At 48.3% G+C, this 12152-nt stretch overlaps 1 protein-coding gene across 1 annotated transcript in view; it reads right to left on the bottom strand.

Moving 5' to 3' along the window:
- Positions 1–623: 623 nt before the first annotated feature.
- The window catches only part of LOC149369567 (arginine kinase-like), a 28656-nt gene continuing 17127 nt past the window's right edge, over positions 624–12152 (bottom strand). The window contains exons 7-10 of the mRNA XM_089575070.1: positions 8677–8903; positions 4739–5065; positions 1353–1557; positions 624–766 (exon numbers count right to left, since the gene is read on the bottom strand). Of these exons, the coding sequence (XP_089431196.1) occupies positions 624–766; positions 1353–1557; positions 4739–5065; positions 8677–8903 (902 nt within the window). The remainder of the gene's footprint in view (positions 767–1352; positions 1558–4738; positions 5066–8676; positions 8904–12152) is intronic.

The following is a 12152-nucleotide window of genomic DNA, read 5'->3' as shown; positions in this document are numbered from 1 at the left end:
CCAAGAGAAGGCAAGCGTAGCAGGGGCGGCAGAAAGTTAGGTGGACGGATGAGGTTAAGTTTTGCGGGGATACGATGGCCGCAGGCGGCAAAGCAGAGGGCTAATATGCGATGACTTTGCCCTGCAATGGGCGTAGTCAGAGTGACGATGATGATACGCTGGGGCAAGGCGTAGTTTGAACTAATGCGTTTCTACTGTTAGGACCACTGGTGACTAGGCTGAATCAGATGAAATATACATGCCAGAGCGCATCAATATATATGATATTCGCCAGAATGTAGCAATGTTTTATTGAAATTTTTTTATGGTGACACTGAGATTAATATATTTAAGAAATAGCCATGACCGCCGACTCTATGAAGCCTCTGGTTGTGACATCGTGACAAGCTCCCAAACAGCCTCGTGATGTGTCGTAGCACAGATGATAGACTACTCAAGTCTGTAGGTCAGATCGTGGCTCGGCACCATGCAGCAGTTCATTAGACCAGACGCAATATTTTGCTTCCGATCGATTCATGTAAGACATAGCATTAAGCAGTGGCCAACGGAAAATGTTTTGCTTTCGTTGGGTCGACCCGCTGTTGTAAGCGTGCTGCTTCGAGCTTCACATGCCCCGCTGCGGCCTAGGCGTCTTTCTCCAGCCTGATGAGTTCCAGGATGCCCTCCTCCATGGTCTTCACGGCGTCGTACTCGGTGAGGCCCAGGCGGCGCTTGTTGGAGATGTCGTAGACGCCGCCCTCGCTCTTCGTGTGCTCGCCACGGGTGCCTGCGGGACGGAAGGCACTTTTATACGGCACCAAGTATGCCCGGTTTGCTGTGTGCGTCATACGGCGGTTTGACGACGTCACGAAATTTTTTATGCCGACGCTGGAGATTTTCTCTACCATCTGCGAGTACAAACAATAACACACACACACTAACACGCTCTTCTCGCAATGGCACTAGTAATGCTCTCGCATTAAAATGAAATCATTTGGGCGCGCCTCAGCAAAGCGCACACGGCAACCGTGTTTCAGGTAGCAATGTAACCCCCAGTGCACCACGGCCGACAATAGTACGATGTGCTCACATGGTGGCACTAGCACACAGCACTCTGTTGCGGTCAAGATTCTCAGTGCAGAGTGCAAGCGCGACAACGCGAAGTAAGACGCCCTGTGCGTCGAGACTTAAAACGCGCCTACGGAGATTCTCTGGGTGAGCCACCTGTCCTTAGGAAGAGTCTGAGAGACAACTTGGCCATCCTCGAGGCTATAGAACTTCCAAGAAAATTGCAGCTTGCGCTGTTTGATCGTGGAGCTCTTGCCATATCTGACCGTCATTTTTTGTGCATAATTCCTTCGTTTACTACTCACCTCTGACTTGCAGGTCGTACTTCGCGGCGATGGCCTCCAGCTTTGACATATCGGCGGACAGCTTGGGCACCTTGATGTGCACACTGGCTCGGATGGTGGTTCCCAGGTTGGTGGGGCAGAAGGTGAGGAAGCCGAAGCGACTGTCTCGGGAGAAGGGCAGCTTCTTCTCGATAGTTTTGACGCCCTTCACTAGACGAGTGAATACCTGCCGGGTTGGAAAATAGCCAAGCGTAAGCGGGTTATAGTCATGAAAGTCGTCGCTTCTGATCGCAGCAATGACCGCGAAAACAACAACAAAAAAAAGCGAACTTGTAGCGCAGTAAGAATGAGCGTCTTTTTTTACAAAACTTCATCATATCAACTCGTCAATGGACTGCAGGATGAAGTTACCTCGCGCGAGTGCACGGACGTCGAATTTTGGAAGAAAATACAGCTCGAGCTGGATACCTAGTACGCACATAAGGCTTATTTTATTATTTTATGATAAGTAGTAAAGTTCGAAATCCTCTCAACGAGCTCGATTTTTCTTTTTGCGCAGCGATTATATTGCCACACTGCTGGCACTCTGCCGGCGCCTCCTGGTGGCCGAACCTTGGCTCGAGGCGCGTGGCCGCGCGTCGTCTTCGTTCTGCATGAGCTCCGCGGTTCGGCGGGCTTCGTCCTAGGAAACGCTGTGCTTCCCGCTTTTCTGCTGCGTTTGTCGGTGACATTTGGTGGAGGTGCTGGGTAACTCCATCTCTCCTTTGATATTGAGCCTTCACGTCAGCACCTACGAGCGAGGTACTTCGACTCAGTGGCACCAGCCATCGAAGGACTACAGCTTACCATCCGCAAACGAACGGACTGACTGAGCGGCTTAACAAGACAATTGCCGACATGATTTCCATTTATGTGGACGATGACCATGGGAACTGGGATCGGATACTGCCTTACATCACGTTCGCTTACAACACTGCTCTACACGAAACGACACGCTTCACTCTGTTCCATTTGGTGCACGGTCGCGAAGCCTTGACCATGCTGGACGCCATGCTTCTTCCGCATCCTGCTCCCTCTTCATTCGTAGCGAACCAATTTGCTCGTGACGCCGAAGCCGCTCGCCATGTTGCTCGACAGCGAATCCGGCACCAACAACAACGCGACACCGAGCGTTACAACCTCCGCCGCAGGGAAGTGATTTACACACCCGGTGACCAAGTCTGGGTGTGGAGCCCGATCCGCTTGCGGGGGCGCTCTGAGAAGCTTCTGCGCCGTTACTTCGGTCCCTACCAGGTGTTACGCCGCCTCAGCGCGGTGACCTACGAGGTGCTCCCACAAGGAACTGTCCGGTCCTCACGACAACCGACGCCCGAAGTAGTCCACGTGGCGCGACTGAAGCCATATTACTCCCGTTAGCCCCTTTTCACGCAGACACTCGCGCCGTTCACTTTCCGCCTTCCCTTCATTATTTTTTTTCCGCCCATGCGGCATCGGGTCGATGCCTCTTGAAAGAGGGGGGGGGGGGCAATGCCACACTGCTGGCACTCTGCCGGCGCCTCCTGGTGGCCGAACCTTGGCTCGAGGCGCGTGGCCGCGCGTCGTCTTCGTTCTGCATGAGCTCCGCGGTTCGGCGGGCTTCGTCCTAGGAAACGCTGTGCTTCCCGCTTTTCTGCTGCGTTTGTCGGTGACAATATAATGTTGTTGCAATAAAACTCTTGGTTATGCTCCGACGTCACTGCAGCGACCACGTCAGAGAAAGATGAGAGGGAAGAATGCGTCAGAATGGAAGTGAGAATAATGCGAGTACAACACGGAGGGCAAAAGCATTCTGGGGACTCCTAAGCTCCGCCTTAAGTGTACGACGCGATATCGTTAATGAATTCCTTTTGTGGTCGGAGTTCTTTTCAAATCATTTCGAACACATGGGCACTGTTATTTATTTTCTTCTACTTTTTTATTTTTCCATTTTAATTTTATTGTTATTTTCCACCTCTTTATTTAGCACAAGCCACACGAGGCCTTCCTTTAACCAAGACACACGAATGTTCCTTAGTGGGGGAGGGGCAGTGCGCCCTGCTCAAGACCCAAGGGTCAGCTGTTAGAGTCCCGGCTCGGCCATTTTTCTTTTCGCAACAATTGCTTTTCTTTCTTTAAAGGCAGTACATAACGGTGGTGGAAAGCCGTCTCGAAACTGCAGTCCAATAAACAGCTGTGCAGTCAAGTCATCACTGTTTTACTGTGTGATCGTTGTGGGGTGTGTGAATCAAACGCGGAAGGCCGCGTTGTCGTGACGCCTCGGCTTTCTCGACGAATCTCGATTTTCTCGACGCGCGGACGCCAACTATGGCTGTTTCTCCGCTGAGAAGGGCCCTTAACGCTACGGCGTTAAAAAACGAGGCACACAATACTCAGGTTGTGGACTTCCTTCATGGTGCATCCTGTTCGTGGCAGTTCTAGATTACGGTAGAAAAATGCTAGTGCACTTCAGGCCGAACACACAGTGTTGCCCGGGTAAGCCGGAGCCATGCACTCTGAACACGAATACGCCTATATGGGAGTGAAAAGGGGCACTCCCTTTTGTGAAATGGTGTGCACTAGAGGAGAGCTTACTTTTCCATTTTTACTACTTTCTGTTTAGAGTGTGGAAGAGGTGTCCGCCGAGGTGGGGTAATTCTAGAGAGCGTGCCAGCAGTGGCCAAGAGGTCAAGGCAAGCCTGACATTTAGCGAATTAATAGGGGAGGGCTAAGGTTTGGTGCTGCTAGTTTGTCTCCGCGTGGAGAAGAATAGCGATAATCTTATACCCTTCCCCAAACCCTCCAAAAGCTCTCACTTTCAATCCCACATGGAGAGAGGTGCTCATACCCAGAGTTTGGACGCGAGAGCCTACTTTCCGGTTCACATGTCTCGTATGGCTCCGATATGCTTGGATATTATCTCAGCTGTTTTCACCTGCACCTGTTGTCTGTTATCTTGTTATCTGTACGGCAATCACCGTGAAATACAACATAATCAGTGGGAAAGGAGCTATCTCTCTAATGTTGCATATGTGACGCGCTGTGCACGCGGCACACACGCCCTACCCAAAGGATGATGACTTCGCGACGTAGCTGCCGAAACGTTTGGTAGAATAGCACAAAACATGCTTCCACTAGCTCGGCTTTGGAGAACGGGAATTACTACATAGAAGGTAAAGTCATTTATCGCGGGCTGATGCATAGCACTGCGGCTCATATCCTTCTGATCACGTGTGCCATGACTGTCGCTTACCCCAACTTCGACCTGTATGCACGTTGATCAGACGGTAGAGAGCACAGATTTGTTTTGCAACACAACCCGAAGGGGAAAATTGTAGGCAGTGTAGCTCCGCCACATGCGCCTACAAGCGAAAAGAGGAAGTCCTGCCCACCTCCTTGATGTTGCCACCCTTCTGCATGGAGATGATTCGCAGGTGGTCCTCTTCGTTGACCCACACCAGGAAGGTCTTGGCATCGTTGTGGAAGATTCCTCGTCCAGTGGGCCAGAAACGACAAGAGTTGGCCGCCTGCAGGAATCGGTCGCCCTCCTTGAACAGGAAGTGGTCGTCGATCAGCTGCTGCTGAACTTTCTTGCTCATGCCGGTCAGGGGGTAGTAGGTGCCGCTGAGCTCGCCTTCCAGCGACTCGAGCACGGCCACCACCTTCTTCTCCATCTCCTTGTACTGGGACTCGGTCAGGCACGGGTTGAACGGGTAGCCCTGCAAAGCAAAGCGATCACCGGCCGCCTCGAAGAAACTTCGTTTTAGAGCATTTTCCTCTCGGGAAGCGTGCTGCACGGAGGACACACAGTGACTGCAACTGCTGGGACGGTGGCGGTGAACCTGGCATTTTGTGCTTAATAAGGAAGTAATTACTCATTGGCATCCACCCAAGCGCAGCCATACGGCTACAAAGGAAAGCTATACAGGCTGTATAGCTTTATAGCTGTATAGCTGTATAGCTGTATAGCTGTATACGGCTACAAAGGAAAGCTATACAGGCTGTATAGCTTTATAGCTGTATAGCTGTATAGCTGTATAGCTGTATAGCTTTCCTTTGTAGCCGTATGGCTGCGCTTGGGTGGATGCCAATGAGTAATTACTTCCTTATTAGAAATCTACTCCACCTTGGGGGATTCCCCTAAACATTTGACCATTTTGTGCTTAACTTTTTATTTACATTATATTGGTGGCAATAACAACAGCTGCTAAAGTTGCGCACGTTGATTCTCAACGCGGAACGCGTTTCAAGCAGCCTCAAGGAACAGCAGCAACTATTTTTTAAATCTGCTTTCTCCTTCCGGTGCTGTATCCATCTTACTAGATTTTCTCGAATGCATGTTGGAATTTTGTACACAACTGGGCTATCCCCTCATTGTCACAGGTGATTTCAACATTAATCTGCTTTCTCGAGAACGTGCCAGACAGATGTTTTTGGATGCATTCATTTCCTTTGGCTATGAAAATGTCATCAATGTTCCAACCAGAGTGACGAATGGTTCTGAGAGCCTACTTGACTTATGTTTCACGACGCGAACAACTGAATTAGAATCGGGTTCCTCACATCTGACGTAAGCGATCACATGCCGATATTCTTATTTTTCACACGTGAGACTAAAATACGACCGCAGCTCAGAAAGGACAGCAACTCAAAATACAGACTGATAAACAAGAACACGATTGCTGATTTTCATGCATTAGTAAGCAAAATCGAATGGTCCGAGATATACACATTGACGGATCCTGTTAAGGCGTACAGCCTTTTTGTTAGTAAAATCAAGGAACTTTATTACAAGGCATTTCCTCTTAGACAAGCAAAAAGAAACAAGAAATGTAGGAAACCTTGGGTTGATACCGCGCTTTTAAAACGAATTAAAGAACGAGATAGGCTTTTTACCACTTTCATAAAGACAAGGCAACCAAAATACCTATCGGAATTAAAAAAGGTCAGGAATAAGCTAAGCCGCGACAACAAGCTGGCGCGTGAGAGCTATTATGAGAATAAGTTTACTCATATTCTTAATGATCCAAAAAAAGTCTGGAAATCATTGAATAATCTGCTCCCGCACAGTGAACACAGCTCAGTTTCTGAGCTTATGGACAAAGGTGTATTCACCGGGACTGCGCTGGCAGATAAGTTTAATCAGCACTTCTTAAACTGTGGTGCGTGAAATGCTTTCGATTCTGACAGCCCGACTTATCAGTCATATATTCCATGCAGTATGAGAAAATCCCTCTTTCTTGCACCAACAGTTGAAGCTGAAATAAGTAGCTTATTCTCCAAGTTAAAAAAATTCCACAGCCTGTGGTGTGGATTGCATAAAGGCAGAACCAATAAAAGCTGTGGTGGCGCTTATTAGAAAGCCTATGGCACATACATGTAATTTAATAATGTGTACTGGTTCATTTCCCGATGAGTTAAGCACGAGTATCGGTAATTTTTAAAGGGGGAGACAGAAACGACATGAACAACTACAGGCCGATTTCAGTTCTACCAGTTTTTTCAAAAGTCATAGAGAAAGCTATTAATGACAGGATTTTAAATTTCTGCACCCGAAACAGCCTTTTAACAGACCAACAGTACGGTTTCCGGAAACACCAATGTACCGAAACGGCGCTGCTAAACATTAAAGAAAAAATAATAAGTAATTTTGAAGACAAGTTGTATACAATAGGAATATTTCTAGACTTTAAAAAAGCGTTTGATTCTATTAAGCATGATAACTTGTTTCAAAAGTTAAATGAGTATGGGATGAGAGGTACCGCTCTTAACTTAGTTAAAAACTACTTAACGAACCGACTGCAGTATACCGACATTCGTCATCACAAATCATCACTTGGTGAAATTAAATTCGGTGTTCCGCAGGGGTCCATTCTGGGGCCGCTTCTTTTTCTCTTATACATTAATGATATTACAAACGTGCCTCTAACACCTGACATAATCATATACGCTGATAACACTAATTTTTTTTTCTGGCGAAAACTTGTATGCTCTCCAACAAGAAACAAATATTTGGCTCGGTAATCTTTCAGAATGGCTTAGAGTAAATAAGTAGAACTAAACATTAAAAAGACAAAATACGTTGCCTTTCGCCCTCGTAACAAGTGCATTGATGACAACATAGTAATAAAATTCCGTGATGAAGTCGTCCAGCGCTCCACTTGGCATAGGTTCCTTGGTGTTACGTTTGAAGAAAACTTAAACTGGACCGCCCACGTCGACAGCGTAAAAACCAACATTGCACGTTCCATCGGCATTGTTAATAAACTAAAGGATCTCTTTCCTTCTCGATTAAAAAAAACAGTTGTACTATAGCCTAGTGCATTCACGCCTCCAATACTGTTTATCTGTCTGGGGTACCACGACGAAAACTAACATCAACAGCTTGCTAGCCTTACAGAAACGTATGATACGTGTCGTTGAAAATGCGCCCTATAGAAGTCATTCTGCGCCTCTTTTTAAGAAGAATAGTATATTAACAATACAAAATCTTATTAACAAAAAAACAGCTATTGTAATATTTCGATAGATCAGCCATAATGAAAGCGCCTTTTTCAAAACATACGTTCCAAAAGAGCAGACATATAATACAAAACACCCTACGTACAACACAGGCAAGATAAGGACAAACTACGGTATGCAAAAGCTATCTTTTATAATTCCAGATTTCCTAAATCATCATCCTACCATCCTCAGTATTGTAAACGAATCGTCATCTCTAGGAAACTTAAAAAAAAGTGAACTTGTACCTGTTATCTATTCAGATATGATTGTTTTCCTTGAAAGTGTAACAGGCTTTCACTGTTTCTATTGTTTATTGCATGTTACTTACCTTCCATTTTAAGTGTATGTATATACTTTATGTAGTTTTCTTACCCCGTGTTGCTCGAGTGTTTTGTGTTTTCAGAAAGGCGACTGACACTTAGTCAGGCATTCGTTGCCTTTTTGACAGCCTCCTCGACAGACTTTTTTTTTTTGTATTTCAGTCCAAATAAACATTCATTCATTCAAATGCGACCAGAGTAAAAGAGAATGGGCGTTTGATGAAAGGAGAGGCAATGCTAAGCAGACTGTGGTCCTACCCTCCACAGCATCCCTCCTAGAAATCTAACCGACACCATCTCAGCCCTCACTTCTTTATGCGAACAATTTTCTTCACCGAGAGGTGAGCGCATGATAGGATTGATTGCATGGATATCAGCGTACATGCAGTGCTCACGGCAGTGTGCCTAACATGCGAGCTTCGTTCAATTTCCACAACGGACCAATGAATGTGTATAGCGTGCAGTGCTGCTGGCTTCTTTGGTCAGTACAAAACGAAAGCACCCACCTGAAGGGAGCGGGCGCAACGGATCCGGGTGGACACGACAAAGTCGTTTGTGGGATCAACGTTCTTGAGCGAGGTCAGGTCACCGAAATTTGTGGGTGGGTGCCGATCGGTGGGCTTGAACCCCTTGTGGTAGTCCTCGATCACCGGGTTAAATAGGTCGGCGAACAGGGTGTAGGACTCGGCATCCGGAGCGTAGATGCCCACACCGCTGTCCAAATTTTCGACGCCTGCGACATAAGTGCTGAGCGTTAACGGGTATCTAGAATGGACGTGTTCAAAATGGGAAACCCTGAATGTGTTCAGGGCTAATGTCTACGAACTGGCATGGAGCTCTAGCGTAGCCGGCTCACTGAAACCAAATGCCAAGTTTCAAGGCTAAGCAACGACATGGTGTGCCATCGACTGTATTAGGCAAGTCAAAAGGGTGTCTTGGTCTGAAACTGTTGACGAGGCTATTGCGCGTACAAGCGGTTTCATACAGTATCTCTATTTGTTTCTTAACAAAGAACTAAAACTGCAAGAAAAATGTCAGTCGATTTCTGTAAATAGGTCAAATGCAGATATGTGCGCTAGCATGACGTCAATTGTCGGTTGGAGCTACGACCTACTAGGTGGTACCAGGCTGCCACCTAATAACCACCCCAGCCTCTTCCGTTTAGCTACTGTGCAAGAATGATTCGGATAACGTTCTAACCGCTGCTGCTCATTCCGCTTAGCTCGGTGCGCTTAGAGGCTGTGCCGACTAATTAGCGCCCCAGGTTCTCTCCTGGTTAGCACCGGCTACACCTTCGCATGTAAGCCACGCGGTGCGCAGTGGCGCAGAGGCACAAGGCAGGCGTTATGGTAGTTGTTGGTATCGGCGGGGCTTGGGTTGCGCCCCAGGTTGCTCTTCCCGAGCAGCCTCTCGCGATTAAATGGGCTGCCTCGTGACACGTGGACAGGTTGCCTAACACCCGGTGGGAAGATGAGTAGCATGCCACAAAACCAGCTCTAGACATACAGGCAGGCAGGCAGACAGACAGACAGACAGACAGACGGACGGGCGGACAGACGGAGAGACGGACGAACAGAGGGACAGACAGACAGACAGGCAGACAGACAGACAGACAGACAGACAGACAGACAGACAGACAGACAGACAGACAGACAGACAGACAGACGGGCGGACGGGCGGACAGACGGAGAGACGGACGGACAGAGGGACAGACAGACAGACAGACAGACAGACGGACGGGCGGACAGACGGAGAGACGGACGGACAGAGGGACAGACAGACAGACAGACGGACGGGCGGACAGACGGAGAGACGGACGGACAGAGGGACAGACAGACAGACAGACAGACAGACAGACAGACAGACAGACAGACAGACAGACAGACAGACAGACAGACAGACAGACGTCTAGACAGACAGACAGACAGACAGACAGACAGACAGACAGACAGACAGACAGACGGGCGGACGGGCGGACAGACGGAGAGACGGACGGACAGAGGGACAGACAGAGAGACAGACAGACAGAGACAGACAGACAGACAGACAGACAGACAGACAGACAGACAGACAGACAGACAGACAGACAGACAGACAGACAGACAGACAGACAGACGGGCGGACAGACGGAGAGACGGACGGACAGAGGGACAGACAGACAGACAGACAGACAGACGGACGGGCGGACAGACGGAGAGACGGACGGACAGAGGGACAGACATACAGACAGACAGACAGACAGACAGACAGACAGACAGACAGACAGACAGACAGACAGACAGACAGACAGACAGACAGAGACAGACAGACAGACAGACAGACAGACAGACAGACAGACGGACGGACGGACGGACGGACGGACGGACGGACAGACAGACAGACAGACAGACAGACGGGTGGACGGGCGGACGGACGGATGGATGGACGGACAGACAAACAGAGAGACGGACGGACGTACGGACACCGGACGGACGGACAGACAGACAGACAGACCGACAGACAGACAGAAAGACGGACGGACGTACGGACGTACGGACGGACGGACGGACAGAGAGAGAGGCAGAAGGACGGACAGACGGACGGACAGACAGACAGACAACTCCCAAATGCGGGAAATGGCCACTATAAGTGTATAGCGCACTAAAGCCACAAAAAATTCCGTAATCGTGATGCTGATTGGCTCGGATAGCTGATTTAAACTGCGCTTCTTAAAGGTGCAGTGAAGAGGAATCTGAACTCGTCTTTTTGCCGCGGGAACTCAATCTACACGTTCCGAGCATTCTTAGAAACTTCGATTTATTGCCCTGTAGGGTTGATTTCCCTAATTAAATCGGACTAATGTCCGGCTCCGGCCTTTTTTTTTTAATTCTCTCCGCACGGTGGGCGGAGTTGACCAACGGATGGAGTGCCTTTCACCCAGTCCCGTGGCGGCTTGCCGCTCTGCCATAGGCGGAGTAATACGTAGTAATCCGTAGTAGCAAATAGTCCGCGCGTAATTTTCTTTCTGTGGGCTCATTCTGCGGCTATATTTTCTGCGAATGAAACTATTTATTGACGGAAACCTAAAAAACAAAATAAAGCGAAAGCAAAGCCCGTCATCCATCTTATCCAGCTGGCGCTTTGTTTTCAGGCGTCACAAGGTGCCTTTGTCCCCAAGCTGCCTTATTGCTTTTCACCTCTGCCGCGTCAGTATCCGAGCACTTATTCCCTCTCCTCGCAGAAGCTTATTATTGGTACCCTTAGAAGCTGCCTCCCACTCACCCATTCGTACTTACTTCAACTCGCTTTGTAGTGTTCGAGAAAGGCACTCTTAATCACCGCTGCGCTCGTTCGCAGTGATATTGCCATGTTTCGCGTCTTGAGAGCCACATCGTAAGTTACCAGCGTACTTAAGAGTGGTTGGTTTATTGGGGTTTAATGTCCCGAAGCAACTCAGGCTATGAGGAACGCCGTAGTGAAGGGCTCCGGGAATTTCGACCGCCCGGGGTTCTTTAACGTGCACTGACATCGCACAGCACACAGGTCTCTAGAATTTCGCCTCCATCGAAATTCAGCCGCCGCGGCCGGGATCGAACCTGCGTCTTTCGGGCCAGCAGCCGAGCGCCGTAACAACCGAGCCACCGCGGCGGGTCGTACATTTCACAGGCAGCGAACCCTCAGAAATGCCGTTTAAAGAGAAAACTTTCTTGTTTAGGGCTAAATAGAAAGTTAGGATCAGCTTCTGCCTAATGTTCAGCTTACATAGCTCAGTGCTGTATTTCTACTGTCTATTACTGTGCACTATTGTGCGAAACGTCCACTAAGCTTTCCTAAATGAGAGAATGCTTTAGGCTGCATGTGCACATAAAAGCGAAAATTTGCATTACCATTTTGCGTTACTGGAAAATGACAAAAAGGTGGCAAGCAATGTGAAATAAATAATAGGTTGCGGTGAAAAAATTAGTGAGATTTAGTTAAAATAAATTATTCGTAATTATCACGT

The sequence above is a fragment of the Amblyomma mixtum genome, chromosome 1, assembly GCF_055824585.1.
Source record: "Amblyomma mixtum isolate Tamu chromosome 1, ASM5582458v1, whole genome shotgun sequence".
Lineage (NCBI taxonomy): Eukaryota > Metazoa > Arthropoda > Arachnida > Ixodida > Ixodidae > Amblyomma > Amblyomma mixtum.
The sequence above is the reverse complement of the archived record's forward strand: the minus strand, read 5'-3'. Positions and strand labels throughout refer to the sequence as shown.